This window comes from Neomonachus schauinslandi, chromosome 9 (genome assembly GCF_002201575.2).
Source record: "Neomonachus schauinslandi chromosome 9, ASM220157v2, whole genome shotgun sequence".
Taxonomy (NCBI): Eukaryota; Metazoa; Chordata; class Mammalia; order Carnivora; family Phocidae; genus Neomonachus; species Neomonachus schauinslandi.
Window position 1 is genome coordinate 105,887,875 of NC_058411.1, and position 25,000 is coordinate 105,912,874.

Here is a 25,000-nt window from a genome sequence, read left to right on the forward strand (position 1 = left end):
TTAAAAAAAAAAAAAAAAAAAAAAAAAAGGTATCATAGCATAGAAACAACTAACATGCACTGCCAGGTTGGGTAAGCTCTAGAAGACCTCACCATCAGGGGGTTTATCATAATCAACAAATGCTTATTGTCAGCCGACTGCAAAATACCATTTCTGGTGTCATGAAGAACACAAAAGTATATGACTTAAGAGTCTGCCCTTAAACAAAACTCAAAATTTACCAGGCCTTAGAGATACAGGAAGATGTAGAACACTAGGAAATGTCACCAGGTAGGATGTGCTCTGCTGCCCAGTGAATGGTATGGACAGGGAGTGATAGGAATTTTGTCTTCAAAATTGTGTTCTGGGATTAACTCCCAGCAGAAAAGGAGTAGTAATTTGAACCAAGTCCTGAACGGATAGGTAACCCGGACTTCCATTTGTTCATCTGTTGTTACACCATCTTAGAATCCAGATAGAGAAACTACCTCCAGTATTGCATTTTGAGTTGTGCAAAAATTTGAAGTTTATTTTTCTATTAGAAAAGTAAATTGTTTGCTTTCAGCCATCATGACTGGACGTTATCTCTTTTTAATTTAGAGTTTCTCACTGAATTTCCTTTCAGTGCACAAGACACCATCAAAAGAGACCTTTGCAGTTGTTTCTCAGTGACTTTTAGAGATTTATATTACCCAATTAGCATTGTTCTGAGTAAAGATACCGGTGGAAATCAACTTGGAACAATCAGAGTGTCTTCAAAGCTACAAAAGTGGGTCTCTTCAAATAGAGAGGGTTTTTTTTTTTTAATCAGCTGCTTCATATTTACTATGGCCAAGTTGAAATTGTGTATTGCATTTAAACGGTAGTATTCATGCAAAAAAATTATTCAAAGTTTTTGTTCCAGTGTAGTATAGATAGATTGATAGATATACACACACACATATACAAACACACACAGTCCGAAAAAAAAACGATGCAAGTGAAATAGCATTGTGGGAGAGGAAGGAGAATTTATGTGTTGGGACAGCAGGGTGAGAAGGACCGAGCAACGTTTAAAGATTCAAAACAATAGCATTTAGCATGAAATCTCCTTTTTATCATCCTTACCCAGCCATCAGAATGAAGAAAGACAGTGTCCAGCTGTAGCAGTGGTCTGGTAGCAGGAGAATTAGAAGTAAAGGTACTGGTGCCCGAGGGGTGGGTCATGAATTAATAATTGCTATGTGGCGGACGAGCCCGTCAGAAGAGCTGAAAATGAGGAAGCTGCCTTGCAGAGCGCTATCAATCACTCAGTGACCATAACTTCCAGTAATTAGTGTATTTTATGGGCCTTTGCTTCAGTGGCTCGAAAGCACATATGCTGCAGTCACAGCTAAACTTCGCCGGAGTAATATTCCAGGGTGATTTATCCTGCTGCTGCACTGGGATATGCCCCTCTATTAGGTGAAGACTGTGAACTAAGCTGCAATAAAGTGTAAGTTTAGGTACAGTTTGCCCAGGTTGAGACCTCAATGTATCATGCTCTTCAGCATCCACGGTTAGGCTACAGCAAGCAATCATTTTTAACCGTGAAACAAATAAAGCAATTAATGGAACAGCACTAGGATATTGTACTTGTGAATTACCGTTGCCCTCTCCCCATTTAAGTGTCCACTGTAATAAGCCCATTTCTAATTAAAAAAAACAAACAAACAAACAAAACCCACCACACTCTATTGGAAACATTTATTTGTAATGCTGTCTTTTCTCCACTATTACTAGTAATCTGTGGGATAGAATGGAGGACCTTCCGAATGATGGAGAAGGACTTGATTTATTTCTTTGTGTTACCGCGTTTGGCCTCCTTCAGTTAAAATAAATTTACTTTTTATCCATGGACTCGAGTGAGGATGAGTAGTTCTTTTTTAAATACTGGCACATGTTAAGAAGCCCTCCTGATGGGAGCCTCACATTTAGGCTCTTTCGACACAAAGAAAACATGTTATTTGCGAGCTCTCAGGAGCACTTAGCACTTTTGTACAGCCGTAATGAGTTATTTGTCGTGGTTCACCCACTGCACTGGAAGTCTCCGAGGCCTTTGCAGACAGGGTCCTTTGCCATTGCCAAAAACATCTGTAGAGCCCACAGTTCTTAGTGATTTAACAAGCTTTGCCACCAACCTGCAGTATGACCTTGGGCAAATTAATTAAGCTTCTGGTGCCTCCATTGGGCCATAATTCTGTTTGTGTTAAGGAAATCCTTACAGTTTATAGGAAAGTGTTATGTGAAAAGTATAAATTGAATAGGGAAGAGATATGCACGGTCCCACTGTATTCATCGTAGAGTGAAATGTTTCTGCACCACTTTTAATGATGGCGTCCGTGCATTTCCTTAAAATAGACACCAGTGGTACGCTTATTTCTCCAAGCAGGGTGGAAAGGTGTACCTAGTTTGGCGCTTTCATTACATTTATTATCCCATCTTTAATTTGCAGTGTATTATAATATCACACAAGTTAAAACAATAATAGTAAAACAAACTAATTGTCTTTAATTAAAGTGAATTAGGTTTTGATTTTAATATATTTGATGTAGGGATAACTGATAACGTGGAGGGTCCCTAAGGTTATTAGGGCATATTTCTGTTGGGCCTGATGGTGTTAGTAATAACCCTCTTCCTCATAGTTCTAGACATGAACAAATATGTCACTTCATCAGTCTCTGTTACTCGCACTTATGCCCCTCCGCAGGGGTCGCAGATTCCACAAGTTATCAGCTAATGGCGTTATACATTAAAAATTGAAGCTTTCCTCACTCCGAGGCCTTTTAAGGCTTTGTTCTTAAGCCCTAGACACTTTGGAGTGCAGCTGCAAACTATAGGCAGAAGATTAAATTAATTTGTAACTCTTTTTTTTTTGGTCCTGCATCACTAAATCCTCCACATTTAATTGAAACCCTACTTCAAGACGCTTTGTGTTTCTCTGTTCTTTGTTGTCAGTTTAACCTCCAAAGCACTTTAACACTGGTAAATTGCTGTTATATCCTTTGGATTGTTTTTAAACCATTCAGTAAGGGGATAGTGAAATTGATACATGGGAAGAAAAGTCAAATCTTAGGGTAGATCTTGAGGTATTTAATATTTATTATGGTTCTTCACCAGCATAGTTTCAGATGATTTAAACTCTCTCTCTAGGACTGTGTAAATTGGTCTTGGGATGAAATCTCACCTAGGGAATTTTATGTAATCCAGTAGTTAAGTCTGATTTTTTAAAGTTTCCCCGTGTCTGAATGTTCCAAAGTGACTGCTGCATTTCTATAAAATGAAGGTTTAACTGCAGTGCACAATCTAAATGCAAGATCCTTAGATGGAAATTTAATTGTGTAAAATGTGCACAAGGTAATTAAGAACAAATTTTAGAACATTTCAGACTATAAAGTCCTCCTTCAGCTAGATCACTGGCTATATTGAAAATGCTTATTTTCAATTTGCAGTTATGCCGAGAAACACAGAGTATGTCTAAATTAAGAATAAAAAAAAAAATCCAGGGCTCTTCAGTATAACTGTAAATTTAAAACTATTAGCACATTGTTGATATTCTAAGAAACTTGATTCACCAAAAACATATTCTGAATTTGTATTCCCCACTTGCTTTCTTGCTACAGTGTATTTTTTCTCTTTATCGTTTGTGACTTCATGACCATAATTATTCGTGTTACCAACAGAAGCCATTTTTGTTGCTTTGTAAATAAATACCTTCTTTTTGTTAAAATATAGATGTTTCTATCATGCAGTTGCTATGCATTTGGCAGTCGTTATGATCACACCCCCATACACATATTTATTATTTAAATTATAAAATCCAACATATTCAAATGAGGCTAACTCAAGAGTATTTCATAGGTTATGATTGGACAAACAAAGATCAGTAAGATGACACTAAGGAACAGTTTTAGTTTTACAGTGAAATGTTAGTGATTTACTGTTATTAAAATGTATTCCCGATGGTAAATGTTTTCAGAGCATTCTTTTTCTGCCTTTTACATAGTGAATTTCCCACAACGAACAGAGTATTTAGCAGTTTGCTGAATCTTAAGTATTTGGAATCAAAATGCACTTTTTTCTTTAACATTAAATAGAATCCTCTCCCTCCCCCATCTCTACCTCCACCACCACCACCACCACCCCCAAAATAAATAAAGCTTTTCCAAATCTTTTACAACACAGGCCGCTCCCCTCCTGGGAATGAAAAGGATGTGAGAGTCATTTGATGAATTGCTGGCGCTTATGTGCATCCACATTTTTCCTATACTTTTTTTTTTTTTTTAACTGGACTTAAGCTGCCTATATTTAAATGCTTCTTTTGTAAAGATGATAAAGAGAGCAAAGATTTCTATTGGCTTAGTCCTAATCTGTTTGGTTTGTTGTGATTCTTTTTTTTTTTTCCCCTTTCCTTTAACTTTTAACCTATTTATAAATCTAAATCTACATACAAAGGTCATTGGTTGGCTGAACTTAAACCATTTTACTCAGTAAATTTAATTAAGAAAATACAGTGCAACTCATAAGCAAATGAGTTTTTTCCTAGTTTTAAACCAAACCACCCTCTTGAGTGCTGATTGCCTTGCCCGACCCCTGGTGATACAGAAACAGGCAAAATTAAAAAGGACATTAAAGCTTCATTAAATCTGAAACACATTTAGTACAGTGACATATCTGCAGGCCATTTCAGAGAAGATTACATACTCTCTTTTGTAAGTTTCCTAATTTATAATACCTTGACAATAAAAACTGGGGAAATGCAAGTAGATTAATAGACCAGTAGGGGTAAAAGATACAGAATGGCCCCAGGTCCGTCTGTCTCTGAAATATTCACTCACAGCGTATGTGTTCCCTCTTCCTCATAAGGGTTCAGTGTTTATTTTGACTTTTGACAGCCTCGTGAGGAGCCTGTTCTTCATGCAGCCATATCTGCTAAGAGACCTTTTCCTTTCTTCCCTTCTCCTAATTGAACTTGATAAAAAGGTTCTGGGGCCTGGCTATATATTTCCTTCTATTTTGCCACAAGACAAATAGCGGGGAGCAAAAACACCACAGTTACGTTAAACCTAGAGCGACAGGGACGTACGTGGAAGGCAGCTTCCTCTCCCGGGGCCTTAAAATGACTGCTTCTGGTGCCAGCCTACTGGTGCTGCTGCCAGTTTGCGCTGGTGCAGAACTGGAATCCTTGGCCTCCTGCTGGAGCAGCACGGTGGTGACAGGCTGCGAGAGAGAGGAAATGATGGTTGTGCCGCTCTGGTCAAGGACGAGGAACCATCCTGTGTCCTCTGGCTCCAAAGAGGTCAGAGCTGCAAGATGCCTTAGAGCAGTTCTCCCAGGAATGTAGTTGACAGGACTGAGATTTCATAGGATGTCAGGAAAGTACACACAAAGCAAAGCCAGGCCCGGGAATGATGAGTTCACCAGTTCAAGCACTGCCAGCCACCTGGTTCCAAGCAGACTGGTACAGAGAGGCTCCCAGCTGACCAGCCTGCACTGAATTTTCTCTCTGTGTGCATGGTGGTATATTACAGGGTAGAGGAATGATAGCAGCCATCCTTAGTACATCGTACCAGTTATGACAGGGGGCACCAAGTAGATGAGTGCACATTCCCAAGTTGACTGTAGCCTGGCCTCTCCATAGAACAATAATAAGTCGAGAATTTGAGGCTTTGTGTTCAAGTGGAAAGAATTCATATTTTTCATTTTATGCCACTTCTTTTTTAAGCCTTCCATTTATCATTCCTTATTTAGTTCTTCAGCAAAAACCAGCGTCCCATATCGGTACCAGCCAACTAACTTAGATTTTAACTGTGTGTGTCGTGGGCAAGTTCTTCTGCCGGTAAGCCATGTGGACAGAATTCTTCCACAGTCCTCAGTGATACGTGAACGGTATACCCGAGTGAGTGGCACAGGGCCTATAGAATGGCTTGAGATAAAATACTCTAAATGTTGTCTACTAGTCATTAAGTTGTTAGCTTTTTTAGATGAGAGATCCTCCTCTTGGTAGTTTGATAATTCCAAATGGAAGGATGTGCAAAACTTGTCATCCACCGATGAGTGTGATGATAGGTGACAGCTTTTCTTGAGCTGTCACTGCCGGTCAGGTCAATGTAATGGTGCAAATGCTTAGCCTATCATTACTGCCGTGTAGACCACAGCAGCTCCCCCTGAATCAATGTGCACACTCTCGTTGGCCAGAAACACACTGTATTTACAAAATATAAGGCAAATGGATTGCCTGTATTGGGTAGGATTAGAGTAGAGGGAGTGGAGAACTGAGTCTCTCCCCTTCCTAATTTAAAACAGTGTGTAGACAACAAACATAATCACATGAACCTGAGAGGGCATTTGATTAACATCCACACTCTCTTTCCATCCTGCCATCTTGTGATGTTTTTGCTATCTGTACTTTATACTAATCCCTTGATTAATGATACTTACTAAGTGAAATAATGGTAGTATAACTTTGTATCTTGAAAATCAGTGAACTCTGAGTATATAAGAATGAGTACAAGGTAATGAAACTGACTAGGCATTGCAAAACACACATACATATATAAATATACATCCAAATGAGTGTTGGCCTTTTCAAAGTAGTCACCTTACAAAGTCATATGGTTTATTCCTTATTACATTGCTTTGCTCTGACTGGTTTTAAATCTTTAAAAATTAACTCAGTATCTTCATGTCTATCCTTATTAAGGAACAAAATATTTATTCTTCAAAGGTGGCTTTGGGTTTTGGTAATACCCACAGGCCGTTCAAACCTTAGTCAACAAATAATTTACATGATCAAAAAGCTGAGGTGTATAATTTTAAGGCCAAGATAAAATGCAGTTCTAATAAAATGAAATAGGTGTTCTTTTGTTATTTGAAATGATTCTAAAAAAGAGTTCAGCAATGTTTCCATAGTGTCCTTGTTTTTGAAATAAACGCACAACTTCTCAAGATGTAGAAAAGCAATGTAAAACTCTGGAAAGAACACTGGATTAAGTTGCAAGGCTTAGGGTCAGGCCCCAGGCTTCTCCTGATTAAATATGTGGGAACTTCTTCAATGGCATTCTTGGGTTCTAATCTGTGAAGTGGATTGATGCTCTTTTGGATTCATTCCAGCTTCAAAGTTCCCTGATACAGCAATTCTACTTTGAAAGTAGTTACAAATACATATAAAGGATTTCTGGCCTGAGGATAGGCTACATTACGAAGTTTCAAAGTTTTGCTGCTATTTTCTTAAAATATGTTACGGTATATTTGGTAAATTTTATCTTATTACTTTATATCAACTCTATTCCTGGTTGAATCATTGAGTTTTAACAGGTGAGAATTCCAAGACCAAAATTAAGTGACTGGCCTAGAAACACATGGCAGTTTACGAATCAAGCAAAATTGGAAGCTCTCCAAAGATCCACGTTCCTGATTTCAGACTTAGACCTATAGTTCTGACTTCGCAGCCTTGAAATAGCCACTTTTCTACTAGTGGTAGCTCTTTTTTTTCTGTGGATAGAAAAATGAATGAAAAAACAAATAAATTGATGAAAATAGTGGCAAAATTTTCTATTTCATATGGCCCATTCCCCATTTCCTACAACAATGCCTATGTACTTGTTACTAAAAACTCTACAGAACTGTGGGCTGGGAACAATACGGTCTGCTCTGGTTTTATATCTCTGTTTAAATGAAAACTGTCGCACACAGGTAAATGTGAATAATGCCCATAGAGCTGAGAATGTTCCTAAGAGAAACCACATAATGGTGATGTTTAGTTGTTAAAATTAGAATATTTAATCAGGGATGCAGTATTGCCCATTAAAAATGTCCATTCTAAATGCAACTTTTACTGTAATTACAGCAGTAGTTTAGTTCCTGCATCCGGGGTTGAGAGCTTTTTATATTTGCTGGGTATAGTTCTGAAGTTTAGTACTTGTCTGTCTTAAGGAGATCTGCCCTGCATGCAAATCTATAACTAGACAAATATTATTTCCTTTCCCAGCTTGCTCTTGGGAGGTTTCCATATCCTCAGGTAAGATTGTTCATTACTGCCGTTTGCCACTGTGACATTCATTCCTATGTATGAAGGTGCAGGGAGCAATTGTGAACATTTGAGCCACATACAAATAAATCTGTCCTGTTAAATTGAAAAGTGATATCTTAAAAGAGTCATTTAGAAGTCTCTATTGATTGATTTTTTTTAAACTCCAGATTTTTTTTTTTCTCTTTGTTAAAGGTTGAAAGGCATCATCATGCTCTTCCTTTGTGTGACACTGGTGATGTTTTTCCTTATCCTAGCCCAGTGCCATGTGCTTATACTGAGGTTAGAGGAGAGGCACAGCCTTTTCTTGATACACTGTTTGAGCTTTTGGTTTCAGTTAAAATTATTTCAAATAAAGGGTTGAGATGAAGGGTGACAATACCCGATCTAGATCATTATTTTTGCTAAGCAAATAGTCAGGCCCCTGATTTTATGGGGGTGTGATTCTGAAAATACTAATTTTTTAAAAATTTGCCCATTCCTATCCACACTTGTAAGAAAACAAACTGTCCATTATATTACCATTGCTGATGATAATCTTTATAATTTCTTTAAGATTTTTATTTAGAAGGGTGCTAGCACTTAAAATATAAAGCTGTTTTGTGGTTTGAAAATGATTCCCCAGTGTGCAGGGGGCAAAATAAGTGAAATGTCTAGAGGGATGAAAAATGCATGGATTGACTATTTTCCTCTGGTTGGTGCTCCCTGTTTTTCTGGCATCTTGGTCTGTACAGGCCAAAGTGCCTGGAGGCATGTCTGATTTAAAGGTGGTGTTGGTCTCTGCTCTTTAAGCATCTATTAACTTGCTATTATTATGCAAATAAGTGTTGTATTACACATACTAATTTATGCATGGTTAGATTATGCAGATGCATCACAAACATGGTTATTGAATAATAGGATGGGGCTCATTCACTCTACCATCTTTATAAGCTGTTTTAAGCGAATTCTCCTGGTACCCATGTGGACATTTAAAGACCCTTCATTTGCTGAAATGTGTCTTTTGTATCCTTTTTCTTTTGCAGTTAAAGCCATCAGATGAGTGGGAGAGAAATCATCTAAGTTATTAGGTTCAAGAGTGTTACACTCACTTGTCAAATTTGTGGGCTTCTTTGTTTAAACATAATCTTTTCCTTAAAGAGAAAATCTAAAATGTAATCGCTTGGCATGCATGCTAGCATTTAGTCAGATTTTAGGATATACAGTCTTGCTGCTTAGCTCTAGGTAGCCCATCAAATTAAAATCACATTTTCAGGATTTATAGCTCTTTAGAATATTTATCTTGGTAAGCCTCTTATTCTGTCAGTAATTTTTAAACAATTCACTGTTTGGCCAATTTATACAATCCCCTAAAATTTTGTAAATGCAGAGACCCTGTTACAGTGTATCTCTCAAAGAAGCCTTAGTAGAAAACTTGTAAGCCATCTCATAAAAGTGCCAGAGATTGAGAACATAGCTATATTCTTTAGATTCCTCATGTGTCGAGTATTAACCAGTGAGATTTGGTAAGTGATGAGTCTAAGAAACGGATTGCTGTCGTGTTTGACAAATGAAGCATTTGGATGCTCTGGTCAGATTTGGGAAGAGGCTGTACACCTTTGCAATTCTGTTTTCTCGAATGTTTAAGTATACATTTACTTGATCAGTCAAGTGGAAGCTGGAAAATTCTAACGTGCTGGACTCCCTAGTTAGCAATAACCTTTATGCCAGAGTGGGGAGAAAGCCATATTCCCTGAATCGTGATAGAATATTGTCACCAAACTGGGACTTTTATTTGAAATAATAGAAGCAGCTTTGATGCCATTAGGCTTATTTCCCAGATCTTTCAACAGAAGTTTGTGTGCTTTGTTGGCTAGAATCAGCAATGACGTTTGGTGGACTTGGCATTTATTTTACTCGTGTTGTACGACAGACTGGAGACTGGGAAAGGGTACCGTATCGGTGTCTTTCCTGCCCTTCACTTTGTCCTGAAAGTACATGAGGAACAATGTTCATTTTCATAGCATTCCAGACACTGGATTATGAATAATATCTTCTTTTTGGCCCATTGTATCTCATTTGAACCCCAAGCTACTCTGTGAGATGGCATCCCCTCATAAATGGGGCATACGGAATGGTTGATTTGCTCAGTGTTGAACTGCAGTGGGGTTGGTTCTGTGGAATCCCAAGTGCAGTAGGCAGGAGTGAATCACAGACATCATCGAATCAAACCTCTGTACCATATTTCTGGAAACAGATATCCACACTCTGCTTGAATACCTCAAGTGATAGGAAACTCACTACTTTATAAACAGCCATCCAGTCAAAGCAGGGTTCTGTTTACCAAGCTAAGGACTGACTGCTTCATCCTAATTGTCACCTGCTGGTCTGGTCCTTGAACACGTGAAAGCCTTTCATAGATCCTCATAATCACATAGTTTTGCATCCCTTCTGTCCAGGGCTGGGGACAATCCCAACACACTGCTACTTTGAACTCAAAGTCCGATCAGGGCACCAGATCTGAGCTTTTCACTAATGGCAAGTTGAGAAGACCGGCCTATTGGACAGAACTCCGGACCAGGAGGCAAAAGATGAGAATAGGGACCCAACTCTCCCACAAACTGTGGTCACCATAGGCCTTAAATTCTTGCTTTGTAACTCCTTAGGGCTTTAGTTTCCTTAAATCTAGAATGCGGTTCCCAATACCTACCTTTCCTATCTGATTAGAGCAAGTATGCAAATGTGCTCTGAAGCCACTTGAAAAGTACCAAGGGCCAACCCACTGGCCCTGGTGTTGGGCCGTAGCACAGAACAGAATTTCTAATCGTCAGCCAAAGTTCACAAAAGGATGTGCTTGGCAACCTGCAAGCTATAGCTGGAGCAGAGCATAAACTGAGCAAAGCAGAAAGCAGGGAGGAGAGGCACGCTTGGAGACTTGTCCCTCCACCGGCCCAGTGTCAGTGCTGCTGACAATGTCGTTAACGGCCCCTCTTCCCACCGGCGACACAGTGTGTATCCAGTGGGGATGCAGGTGAGGGAAGGGTATCACGGAGAGTTGGTGGCCTGGGACCAACATAAAGATTAGAGGACTGGATTTTTGTGGAGATAATCATTCTATAGGAACTTCATTGTTTTGTGCATCAGGTTTTTACTTGTTACTGGGAAGCACTGTCTAGTTCCCTTTCCTTTAGGCCTCAAAGTTGCATAGCCTCATTGGCATGCAGTTTAGGACTGTATAGAACAAAAGTTTAGGAGCCACTGTAAGTGCACAGCCGTATCACTACAACTTACGATAGGAACAACAGCGATGTCTTGGACCCATCTAGCACCTTTCAGACATCGAGCTTCAGATCACGTCCTATTATCTGATTCAGACTGTATATCCCACCCTCAGAGGCTGTTATTCCCAACCTCCAGGTGAGCAGACGGAGGCCTGGACAGGTGAGGCCCCTTGCCTCAGGGCTGAATGGGTACAGTTAGACCCAGGACTTGCAGGCAACTAAACCAAATGCCTGGGCTCTGTGGACTCTGAATGTGGTTGGCTGTTCGTACCACTCTTCTTCTTCCCACTGAGCCCCTCCAAGGCCTCCTCCTGGTTTGCCTTCTCCACTCCAGGAGGCCTCTTATGTGGATGAGAAATGCCAAACATCAGGGGCCATGCCATGGTAGATGATGACAAGGCCATTCCCTAGAGCCCTTTTGCTTTTCCTACTGTGTGTTTAGCAGAGGGACGGGAGGGTCCACAGGGCTCCAGAGCTCTCCCTGACCCCAGTACCATTAAATTCTGGGTGCCTGTGAAGCAGTAGGATCATGAAAAATTGTGTTTTTAAATGTCTCGCAACCAAAAAAGTATCTTCATTTCTTGAATAATTTAGCATTAACAGTAATCTGGAAAGAGGTGCAGGTCTGGACAAGGACTGGAGCTGTGTATAGTTAATCATGTAGATCCAAATTCAGTTGACTTAAAAGACTTAAAAAACATGACGGTGGGCAATGGTTTGTTTAATGACACCATAATTTAGGAGAAATGAAAAAGATTGCCTGCTACAAATTGTCATCCTTCATTCAAACTTTACAGTAGTGCCCTGCATTAGGATGATAGTAAGTCCATTAAGGAGACTTCTCAGGGGGTGTGTCAGCTCTGGCATTTGGAAATTTGGTGAGCAGGATGCCACAGGAAAGTGAAGGTAATACAGATATAAATGTACTTAAAGTACTTTTGTATGTATAAAAATGTTGTTGTTCTTTTGGCTACAATTCCTGATCTTGGTTAATAAATTACATCAAAATGACCTGAAGTTAAAAAAAGGAAAAAAATCTGAGCAAATAGTGCCCCTGGTATTGTAAAGCTTTGAATGTTTTCACACCCCATTAATTTATTACTTCTCTTTCTTCATCTTTAAATTTCATTTTTTTTTTTTCAAAAATTCCGACTCCCCGCTGCTGCAGTGATTTTCATCTTGTTGTTAATTTTCCCTGCTCCATATGGAGCTCCAGACATTTCACCTGGAGGCTGTACTAGATTTTGTTGTAGTGATCGTACTTCCGGAGGCCAAAACTGTCATTTAGGGTTCCTGGTGCATCTGTCTGCGCCAGGCTTTTCACTGGCATGGGAGAGTGTGAATAACAAATTGGATGCACCTGAGATTCAGATGATTAGTGTGTTTTGTGAATCTCCACGACTTGTAAGCAGATAGCTCTGGGGGGGGCAGGAGGGTTGTACAGCAACTGCGGGTGAATCTGTACTCACACCTTACATTTGGGGCTTCGCGAGGGAAGCGCAAACATCCCAGGCAGTCTGAGTGCAGAGAGAGTAACAAATATTTCATCCCGCCTTGTCATTGATTAGAAAAGAGCCTTTAATTTCATTTCACCCCATGTTGTGATTAATTTGCATTCTTTGTCAGAAGTTAATGGAGTTTTTTATGGTTCACTCTGAAATCCTTGAAGACATCAGACTTGATCTGATGTTTATACAACCGCCAGCGGAATTTTTTCGTTTGATTGATGGCAAGCTTGATGTTATTCCAAACGGCTTTTTAAGCTGTTTTTAAGAATTATTTGAATAAAATGCGAGCAAGATATTGTTGTAACGATCAAGATTATCTGTTAAAAATCTGCTTCAAATAAAGAAGATGATAAGTAGTAAAAAGGATCAAAAACATAAGAGATATAGTGAATGGCAACGTTATTTGTTAAAAATACATAAGAATGGCATTCAAATAAATTATTGTAATATCTAGAGATCCTTTTTCTTGAAAAGAACATACCATCATCTGGCCAAATAGAATAATTAAGGCTAAGGTAGAAGGAAAGTCTGGATCTTTGGGATTAAAAACCTTTACTACCAATTGGCTAATTCTCATTTATTCTGCTAGCTTTTGCCACCAATGTACGAAATAGAGATCTACTGTTCTTAACTCAAGGAGACAAGGTCTGTCAGGCCTGTTAGCTGAACAAAATGATGACATATTACTTGTCTCAATAAAGAGGCATTCTTAAATCCCAGTACAAGTTCAACGTAAGTGGATAATAGAGGATTTTAAGTGAAAGACATGCATTCTTAATAGTATAACAACAGGCTTTTTCATAAGATAGTACAGAAATGAAATACCCTGTTTTTAAAAGCAGAATACCCTGGTTGTTTGTGGGTAAAAGGAATGTGTGTTCATCCCCTGTGCACTATCTGTCAAAGTATGAGGGAAGCTGTAGGTGGCGTTTACTCAGAACCCTCTGCTACTAGCCAAGGAAATACGTTTTGCAAATGCTTTTTGATTACTAATACCATTTGTTTGATTTGGGGGCTTTGCCTTGCTTGAGCAGATTCTTGCTTTGCTGTGATTGCTGCTAGTGAAACTTGCTCAGGTCAAAAACCTACTTATCTGAGCACTTTCATTTAAAACAGATTAATTTATTTGCTGTATCTGAAAGTTTGCTAAGTAATTGGGTGGGTTTAATTGAACTTACTGCTTTCTGATCCTTGTATTAACATGATCTAAGGTCCTTTTTATTATATACAATCCATATTATTGACCAAATTTGCCCTGTTTTCATATAAATGTAAGCAGCTTGTCAAGGAGAAAATATTTTATTTAACTTGGCTTGGAAACCTGCTATTTTAATGTGTGTTTTTTTTTTTCAATTGACAGACTGTCTTTTAAACATTCATTTATTCTGTAGTAATAAATTGTGCTCTGGATAGAGCATTTGTCTCATAATGGAGTAGAAAGCATATGTTCTTAAAACTATTTTAAAACATTAAACACTTTTCTAAAGCTAGTGCTGAAATTCTAGTTTTTATACCTAATTTTATTCATGTTTTAAAAGCCTTTGACTATGCTACTACTAATCCTAATTTTGATAATTTAATATTGTTTTATATTCAATGTTAAATTCAGATCATAGCTTTTATTATTTATGTACTAATGTATTGATCATGACGAGAGCAACCTAGAATTGCAAAATAATACCTAAAAAGTTGACCTTCTTTGAAAAGAGCTATTTGGAATTTATCCTTTGTTACATGAGTTTTTTGAAGTTCAGAACATCAAGGATTCTACAGAATCATATGTATCCAGTTTTTTGTGTGAGGTGTCTAGTCACAGGGAAAAAACCAGCAGTAGGTAATTACCCTAAACTTCAGGTACTCACCTGTAATTAGCAAGAGTCTAAAAGAGCAATGTATGTGCAGTTTTTTTGCTAAACAGATTTCTAGCCTACATGTTTTAATTCATTATTTATTTTCATTCTCATTATTTAGGATATAGACATTTAAAGTATACTAAAATTTAGGGGCTCCTATGTGGCTCAGTTGGGTGGGTGTCCTGACTCTTGATTTCAGCTCATGTCTCTATCTCAGAGTCATGAGTTCAAGCCCCATGAAAACAATACATAAATAAATAATAACGTATAGTAATGTTTAAAGTCATACAAAATCAGATTTCATGTTCCAGGGGCGCCTGGGTGGCCCAGATGGTTAAGCATCTGCCTTCGGCTCAGGTCATGATCCCAGGGTCCTGGGATCGAGCCCCGCATCGGGCTCCCTGCTCAGCGGGGAGCCTGCTTCTCCCGCTCCCTCTGCCTCTCCCCCTGCTTGTGCTCTTTCTGTCTGTCTCTCTCAAATGAATAAATAAAATCTTAAAAAAAAAAAGATTTCATGTTCCATAAAAGGCAGAGGTGAGGGGCGCCTGAGTGGCTCAGTCGGGTGAGCATTCAACTCTTGATTTCGGCTCAAGTCATGATCTCAGGGTTGTGAGATCGAGCCCCATGTCGGGCTCAGTGCTGGGCGTGGAGTCTGCTTAAGATTCTCTCTCTCCCTCTCTTAAAAAAAAAAAAAGAAAGGCAAAGGTAAAATTTAATTCCTTTAAAATTTAAGGAAGATGTTCACTTATATACATTTGCTTCTCCGCAGGAATTTTGAAACTGCCAATGTCAGATTCTTCTCTCATTATCTATCTCATGCTTATCAAGAGATCTCATAATGGTATTTGCTTAGCCTATTGCAAAGGTAGGAAGTGGGTTCCTAGTATGTCTTTAAAATAGAGCAGAAATGGAATAAAAAGAACTCCCAAAATGTGGGTAGCTTAGAAACATGACATTTTTCATTAAAGATAAATTACTCATTAATACCTCATTTGAGGTATATGCAGTTAGCCAGCTAAGCTAGTGAACCCTGTCTTTTTTAAAACGCTAACCCCATGTTGGTTTGATTTTATAGCAGCTCCTACTAAACTATTGTATGGCATACATCTCAGTTCAGTTTGACACGTATTTATCATCACAGGTACTCTGCCCTGGCACTATGCTGAACACCGGAAGTACAGACATGAAACAGATGTGGTCCCTGCCCTCAAAGAGTCTAGTCTAGTGGAAAGAAAAATACAAAACAAACACATGGCAGTTGATGCAAAAGGAACCCTACAGGATGTGGTATGCTGTGGCCTCAAGAGGAAGAGGTCACTTTAGAAAGCTGTGAAGGTTTCACAGAGCAGGTGATGCTGGAGCTGAGGCTCTGAGGCTAAAAGGGTGGGAAAGAACTTTCCAGGCATTCTAGTCCAAAGGAGACTCATCCGGTAAAAGATAAAGGTCTGAAGCAGCATGTTGTATACAGTAGCCTTCCAGGACTTTAATTCAGTAGGATACCACTACTACTGCTGTTCCTTCTGTCTTCCTACCAGTTTAGGAATTTTCCTAGGTGACTTTTAAAGCAGCACTGGGAGGGAAGGAAGAACTGGGAGGGCAGAGTGGTAGAGGAGAGAAGTGGTATGTCAGGATGGAGGTAGCAAGTGCAGCAGAGACCAGGTAATGAAATCGGGGTTGAGACTTTTCGTGAATCCCTTTGAGATGACTGGGAGCCAGTCTGAGGCTGGAAATCATTACATTTTAAGATCTCTGCCCCCAAGGTACTTGGCACATCACAGGACATTTTCTAGACTTTCAGAGGTGGGGAGCTGTCATTCTCAGATGAGCTAATGCCTAAGAGGACACTTTGAAAAACATAAGAGGGTAAACAAGAGCAAGGTAATATTAGTATTATTTATATTTCCAGAAAGTACTTTAGGGATTTACCTATGTAACTCTGAAAATATATGACCATGTCTCATGTCTCACACCAGGTAGGACTAAAATGAATTACTTTTCTGATCCCACAAGAGCCTTCCTTTACAGTCTTTCTTTTTCGACTTACAATTTATCATTCACAATCACAATCATAATATATAGAATTATATACAGAACCTAGTCGTTTTTAGTTCAGTAACTGGGGACCCTGATTCTTTTACGATTTTTAAATCATCAGCTTAGCCCAGAAATAGAATTGAAGTTTGAAGTCATGAACTTGGCGCCCAATCTGGCTTTCAGGTGGCCACTTTGCCATCTTCTGTCCCCCTCGGGCTCTGTGGTCTGGGAGCCCTTGCACTCTTTCCCCTTTGGTTTTTATTCGTGCTCTTCTGCTACTTCATGGGATCAGAGAATTTCAGAATGTGACAAGATCTTACAGTGATCTCCTCCAACTCTTTTATTTTATAGAGGAGGAAATGGGATTCCAATAGCCATTTGGTGACTCCCTCATGATTACCAGGTATTTAGCCACAGGGTCAGACTGGTTCCCACTCTAGAGGGATGGTGCGGGGAGAAAGAGCCCAGATGGCCATTTTTATTTTACAAAACCATCCACTCAAGTACTGCCTCGAACTGGTGTGTCTGCAGAGTTGGAAGTTACTGTCCCAGGATGCTCCCTGTCTGCCAGTTAATTGCTGATGGGTACAGATCTCTGGGGGCAATGTGGTCCTCAGCAGCGGTAACAGCAGCAACAAAGACATCAGCTTTTACTGTACTCCAGTGTTTTACTTATCACTATTTTCAGTATAGAAAACTTGGGTAGATTTGGGGCTCTAAGTTAAAAAGGGGGCAGACCCGCCCAAGTTTTGTTTGAGCACAGATTACTTTTTAGATGTTTAGCAGTTCTGGATTAATGCCCAGGGGCGGCTTGGGAATTCTTCCTCAACTAAAATGCTAATGATGCTAAGAACCCAACCCTCTTTAGTGCCAATAAAATGGACAAGCTAAGTTCATTGAAAACTCAGTGAGTTGTCTAAAAGGAGCAAAGAGCTGATTCGATTTAGGACTGGAGATTGCCCGGGACACACCAGGTGGAAAGAGGGTCCCAAGGGCTGCTAGGAACTAGGAAGGGAGGCAGTTGTCTGTGTATGCACACAGTCAGGGTGTCAGCTCCAACACATTATGGGAAACTGAGGCAACCAAGCAGAACCAAGTGTGGACTCTGTCAAAGTCTGTAGGTGGTGACTGCCATGGGGAGAGGGAAAGAAAAGCTGGAGAATAGAATGGTCTTATGAGGAAAGGAGGCCAGAGGAGGAAAGAAAGATCAAAGAGGGTAATGAAGCTTGTCTTGTTTTCTGTTCAGAAACAGGTTGCAAAGAGCACCATTCTGGGCATGAGGAGACCGTGAGTGTAGTCCTGGTTCTAATGTGGTAAAATACAGTAAACAAGAGAAAGTTGCCGACTAAAAGCCTTCCTCCAGCCCCTGCTCTTTGGACAGCCCTTTGCCACCATAGCGAGGCAGCCGTAAACACTCACTCACTCAGGGCAGAGAGGACCCGGAGGCAACAAGTGACACACCCGGCAGGTGACAAGTTAAATCATTGTCAGATTATGGTTTATCCCCCCACCCACACACACACACACACACAGATCTCAGTTTTCTCATCTGGAAAAGGATAGAGGTGTGCTAGGTCAGTGATTTGCAGAATGATGGGAAGACAGGACATGGAGTCGGTGGGAACTTACTCCTGGACACACACACACATGCATGCACACACAAATACCAGAGCAGTTCTGGTTTGCTCTGTTAATTTTTGTTAATATGTCTAAGTAATATCTTATGTGAACTTTGGGAAACACAGAGTCTGAAAAACCCTGTCCCAGATCCTTCTGTGGTCTCTCTCCTTTCATCTGGTATGAGCAGTGTCCCCCTCTTTTCCACACCTTCAGCTACCTTTTTCTCATCACCGTCTCCCCAAGTACGCTCTTGGACTCCATTGAACTGGATTTCACTTGTATCAAAGTGTGAGAGGTGTGCCCTACAACTCTGAAACAGAAATCAAGCTTTGTTCAGTTCATTCTAGATCCATGACTTCTTTTCTTTAAGTCCTGTTTTGAATCTCATTCACAGTCAAACCAATAAGACACATGTGAGTTAACATGGTTACATGTGACTGTATTTCAAGAATCTTTCCTTCCTAATTCCATATGAAACATGTATTGGCAGCAGTTGCCGCTTATCTCAAAATCTCAGCAGGCCAAACAATGTTGTCAAATACATCGTAGCAAAAAAAAAAAAGGCAGTGATATGTAGAGTCTTAGCCCACAAAGAAAGAATTCCTTAAAATGCCTGAAAACATCCCTTTTTGGGGGGACACTGTCTTAGAAATCTACAGCACCTTGAATCTAACAAATTGTATTTTGTCCAAATATTGAGTGGCATTTAGAGGAGAATACAAGCTCTATGCTTAAGTCTTAGCTCTGTCACTAATTTTCAGCGACCTTAAATAAATCCCTCATTTTTGTGGACCAGCAATTGTGGCTTGTCCATCTTCTAGGCCCTAGACTCCAGTACAGTGCCTGGTATATACTTGATAAAGGTATACGAATCAATGAGTTAGTGATTTAGTCTGACTTGACTTTTTTACATGTCAGCATAGCAGATTTTAGAATTAGAAGGAACTAAGAATCAATATACATTTTTAGGCTTTAAATTAATAATTTTGTCCCCTTTTCTTCTGTGTCCGTATTTCCACTCTGTCCTGCCAGCATTAATACCCAAAGGATAAAAGCTTCCAAAGAGTTGTCTTAAGATACTGGAGGGTTCTTATGTAAGAAAAGACATGGATTTGTACTGTCAGGAGCGTAGAACTGGAATGAGAGGTAGAATGGACAGTCAGAAGACATAAGCTCTCCATCATTGTATGCATCCTGGCAGAAGGCCTGTCAGCCAGGAGTGTCATGAAGAAGGGATTCAGGGATCAGAGAGAGGTGGGTCAGACTAAAAAACCTTTAAGATTCTTCCAGGCCCCAAGATCTATGATTCAACTTCAGTGTTGGACAGGCCTCTCCAGAGCCAAAAGGCTGATTATGTATTTCCTATCTGTTGCAGGGGAGGGGCAACAGGTAGAAATCAGACTTGTCTAGATTCTGCACTTGGTTGAATCATGTACTCATTTTGACTCTCGAATACTCTGTCAGTATGAAACACATAAGAGATAGAAGAGTATAGGAAAGAAGTAATTCTTTTTCAGTCCAAGATTTATAAACTTCCGTGTTTCCCTCCATTGAGCCAACGATGTGATGGCTATCAAAAACATGAATGGACTTAGAGCCTCCAGGAGTTTCTTCTACTGAATGGTGTATAATGTCCAGAACGAGGTGACTGAGCCAGTCAATGTGAGGTATACGTGCGGGTGTGGGTGTCCTGCTCTATGAGGACACGCGCCCATGGCATCACATTCCAAGAAAGCCATCACAGTGTGGAGAATGTGAAACCCTGCCTACCCCTCCAGGCAGCTTTCCAGTTCAGGTAACAGCAAACTCAAGTTGCCTCAACTGCAAGGGGACTTGATTGAACTGCATGGCCAAAAATCAAGTATTGCTGGTTTTCGGTAGAACTTGATCCAACAAGTCACTTTTGGCTCTGTTCTTGGTGGGCTTCTTCCTTCACAGACCAAGACTGGCTCTTGGTGGGCGCCTGGGTGGCTCAGTTGGTTAAGCGACTGCCTTCGGCTCAGGTCATGATCCTGAAGTCCCAGGATCGAGTCCCATGTCGGGCTCCCTGCTCGGTGGGGAGTCTGCTTCTCCCTCTGACCCTTTCCCCTCTCATGCTCTCTCTCACTCTCTCTCCAATAAATAAATAAAATCTTAAAAAAAAAAAAAAAAGACTGGCTCTTGGAATTCCAGGGCTACCGGCTTCCCAATGAGAAGGGAAGAGCAGGTCTCTCTTTCCTATAGGCAACCGGAGGCCCTAGGCTTCAGTTTGATTGGATCAGCTTAGCTCCCCAAGCGTGGGGGATTTAGATGATGCTGACTCCTTTAAGCCTGAACCACATGCCCCACCCATAAAGCTGATGATGAAGTAGCTGGTGGGGGAAGCACATGGGCTATTTAGGGGCAGGGAAATGGGATTTGAGTGTCATTATTAATTGAAAGGGGAAGAATAGAAGACAACCAATCATAGCAAATGATCAGAGGAGGAAAACAGGACGTTCACTCAGGAAAGAAAACATGGTGGAGAAACAACCATCTTCAGATATGTGAATTGCCATCACTAGACTTAATCACTACAGCTCCAGACCATGGGCACATCTCACAGGAGGACATATTTGAACTCATAAAAAGAAAGAACCTTCTAACAATTTAAGCCACCCAGGATAGAATCATTGGAATCCCATCTCTGGAAGTCTTCAAGCAAACACAGGATACCTGCCTGTCAGGAATATCATAAAGTGAATTTCCACATGGAGCAAGGAGTTGGACCAGGTGACCTCTAACATCGTTCTGTATTCTATGGCATGTGGAGGATTGAAACTAATAGAGGTAACAGACTAAATGAGAGCTCCAGAAAAAAACCCTGTGAGACATTTTGACACCTTAAAAATCTTTTGCTACAGCAGATTTGTTTGACCATAAAGCCACAAAAAAGCCACATCTCCCCCTGCTGCCTCCCCCCACATACACACATAACTGATGTTCTAAGCTAGACTCTGAAATAAGACCACCCTTTTTTGGAACAAAGAAAAGAGAAAAGTTTGATACAGCAAATGTATCTTCTTTGAAAGGGAAAATCTTCTAAATCTTATCTGAAAGGAAAGTGCTTAATGGACATCTTGGCCAGGCCTAGAGACATTAGGGAGAAGGTTAATTTTATAATTCACATTGATCATTTTTTTTTTTAAGATTTTATTTATTTATTTGACAGAGAGAGACACAGCGAGAGAGGGAACACAAGCAGGGGGAGTGGGAGAGGGAGAAGCAGGCTCCCAAGGAGCAGGGAGCCCGATGTGGGACTCGATCCCAGGACCCTGGGATCATGACCTGAGCCGAAGGCAGACGCTTAACGACTGAGCCACCCAGGCACCTTCACATTGATCATTTTAAATTGTGTTTCTGAGCCCCTGCTTTTCTCACAAAATTCAGGTCTAAATATTAAATTCACATTTGCCCAGAGGATGATTTACTAGGGTTCCTATATACCTATGCGGAATGGGACATGAGCTATGTCGATTTTAAATACACAAGGGATAAAAGAGTGGAGACTGGCAGTCAGGTCCTTTCTTTCCTGCTCACTGACTGGCAGACCCAGCAAATGAATAATGTTACACTGTACCTTGATGCTCCAGCTGCTGTGTTTTGTGTGAAAATGCATTGTCCTTGATACTCGGGAAGCAGTAAGAGCCAAGTGATCTAATTTATGGCTTTGATGATTTTCTGTCTGGTCCCATCTGAGCTGAGCCCTCCTCTAGGCATCTTAGAGCCTTTCTGTCCCACCCAGCTGTTTGTGAAATTCAGGGATATCTAGTTTTAGCTTTTCAAAACTGGTCATTCCTGAAGGCAGCAGAGAGAAGGTGCCATGAGTAGATCTTAGAAGGTGGGAATCCTAGTGACTCTCTCATATCCCGTTGAGTAGCTCCTTGCTAAATCTTCTTGCCACTTATTTTTGTTTTAAGTCCTTAGTTGTTTAATTCTCGTGACTTATTTTTTCCTTTTGTTTTATATAAGATATGCTAATAGACTTACAGGCATGATAAGAACTTGAACAAGGACAAAGGCTGTTAAACAGGAGAGATACAATGGCACAAGTGAATTATACTTGTTCATTTTATATTAGTAATTATATATTATTCATTTATTTTGTCTCATCCTGCATTCAATATCTAAAAATACCAGTTTATCAGAATTCTCATTTATGGTTAGCTAGGGTACATTTTTTTCTACTCTTTTTTTTTTTTTTTTAAAGCAGTCCTTTGTTTAGGAAATCTTACAGTAAGGTAGTGGTGCTAAGCAGTATGTGTTTAGCTTGTGGTCATGTGGAAATAATTTTTCTTTTCTCTCGTTGAAGCCTTTTTGAGATTTGGGCACTTCAGTTTTGCAAGTTGTAACTGATTGGAGGTGGTGTGTCCCTAAGTTTTAGCACCCAGCACCATGCCAGATAAAATTAGATTGAATGCCAGTACCAGCTTCTGAGGCGTTGGGGGTCTGACTGGAATTCCGAGGGTCTTTCTGACTCCAGCATATATGCATTTTCTCCACACCAGACAGCCTCCTGAGTCAGCAGTCAGGTCTAGGCCAGGCTGTATCTGTGACCTTGGACACTGCGCCCCTCTAAACCGCAGTATCCCTAATAGCAAAATGAGTAGATTGAAGTAGACCATCCCTGCAGCTGCTTTTCATTAAGAAAAAAATTTTTAGGTTATTATTCTTCATTTGTAATATAAAAGTCTCAGTTTACCATAATCCTGGTTTATATTAGGCAGGGTTAAGCTTAATGCATCTGATTTGAGAAGAGAGTCTGCAAAATAGCTATTGTTGCTAAAACATAAAACAAGTGTACAGTAAGAATAGAGTTGAACATGGAACGGTGCCAGTCTGCGCGCACACGCGCCCCCGGTGTACTTAAAAAATGCCAACCATATCATTTAATTTCATATTTCTTTTTTCTACTTAAGAGAAAATAACACAAGCTTGAAAAGCAGTAAATATGTAAAGAGAAAATTTGTCAACTGATATTGGAAGATCTGACCTCGGTCACGCATAAATCTCTCTGACAAGGGCTGCAGGGCAAGCCATAATTTCAGAGAGTAAAAGAGAAAATGAAAGGTCTAGCCAGTGTCTTCTCGCAGTTACATAGGTGGATCATTTCAGTTTTCTGATTGTGCTTCTGCACATAATGTAAAAGGGCTGGTGGCAGAGTCGGCTTTCCCATTGTGTGTAAAAAGCGCCTCCACAGAGATGGAAATAGAACGTGGGGCTCCCAGAGTTGCTGTTTCTCACCAGTCGTGGACTTTACAAAGTTGAGGCCCCACAGCAAACTTTTGCATTGGCAGTTTCCTCTCAAGGATCATTTTCCAAAGTCATTAGTCGTGTTATAGGAGCTTTTGAAATTGCCAACTACATGGTCCTTGCAAGGAAATAAATGATAAGTGTTACTGCAAGAACACCCCGTAACTTATACTTAGGCCTGCCCCGTTATGAAGTCAGTCCTCCCCGTTTAAACACATGAAGATCTGTCTTACATCAGACTGAGGCTTAACTGTCCCTGCTTCGTGTCACTTAAAGTCTTGTAGCTAAGGGCTGGGAAAAGAAGAAAAAAAAAAAAAAAGCTGTGCCCAGAAGACAGAAGAGAGTCATCTAATTAGTTTATCAAATGCTACTAGTTCTGGAGACTGATTAGCAAAGTGTAATGATCGGAGCAGTTATTGTTCTGTTCATTGTCCCAGAGTACTAGTTACACATAGGAAACTCAGCTCCAGCAAAGTGGGCCGGCAGGACTCTGGACTTGGACAAGTTAGTTACAAACGGCATTTCATATGTTGTGAGGGACAGGCAGTTCATCAGCCCTAACAATGTTATTGTGTTCTGAACTCTGCTCTCGCAGCGAAGCATTTGGAAGGCAGACCTAGAATAAAGAGAGACATTCACAAAGCTAACATTTTATATCGAGTACCCTTAGTACCACTTTTAATGTGCTGTAAAATGAGGGACTTCACTCTTTCCTGAACTGTGTGCAAAAGCAGAGGCAATGACTAGAGGTTGACTTTGTTGCAGTCTGTTTTATGGGCACTGTGCCTGTCCAGCAATGTGATCTTGAAAAAGGTAAACAACAAAGAGTTTAGCAGTGAAAAATAGGCCTAATATAAATACAGTCGAGTCCATGGCAGTTCAGAATTTGAAAAATATGACTGTGGCATTAAATTTTCGGTGGAATTAAACAGAGGAACAGAATATAACCTTTAAGGCAATATATCTGAGACAGAGAAAGGAAAGAATATATCTAACTCTGTCATCTATGTGGCATTCATATAAAGAAAAGCACAGTAGCTTTATTTAATTGAGAAAATGAATCAATTACAATGATGTTGCATCATCAAGTTCTTGTGAAATAGAAGATATAAGTCACTGTGTTGTGTAACAGTGTTAAAAAGTAATTGAGTATCTTAAGCATTTTGAATCAATTTCAGGTACTAGCACTGCTACCTTAATACAAAATTTATAAAGATGATTTCATATAATATGTAGCTATCAAAGCCGTGTAATAAAACCTGGTAAGAACATCTCTCTTTAAGAACCTGGGAAAAACAGTATAGTTATAAGATCATAAAAAAGACTTTGATGTTGTTGTTTCTCTCTGTCTCATAGTAAAGAGAAAGCATTAAAATAGTAAAATTTTAAGTTGTCTTAAACCATGGTTTCTTTTACCCACAGAATAGG

The 25,000-nt window shown here is 40.0% G+C and overlaps 1 protein-coding gene across 2 annotated transcripts in view; it reads left to right on the forward strand.

The window, feature by feature from the left end:
• The window catches only part of MAP2K5 (mitogen-activated protein kinase kinase 5), a 247,019-nt gene that overhangs the window by 155,880 nt on the left and 66,139 nt on the right, over positions 1–25,000 (forward strand). Inside the window, exon 17 of one of the 2 annotated variants that reach the window (XM_021693799.2) lies at positions 7,988–8,017. The exons of the other annotated variant lie outside the window; for it this stretch is intronic. Coding sequence (XP_021549474.1) covers positions 7,988–8,017 — 30 coding nt within the window. The remainder of the gene's footprint in view (positions 1–7,987; positions 8,018–25,000) is intronic. 2 annotated transcript variants of the gene reach the window in all.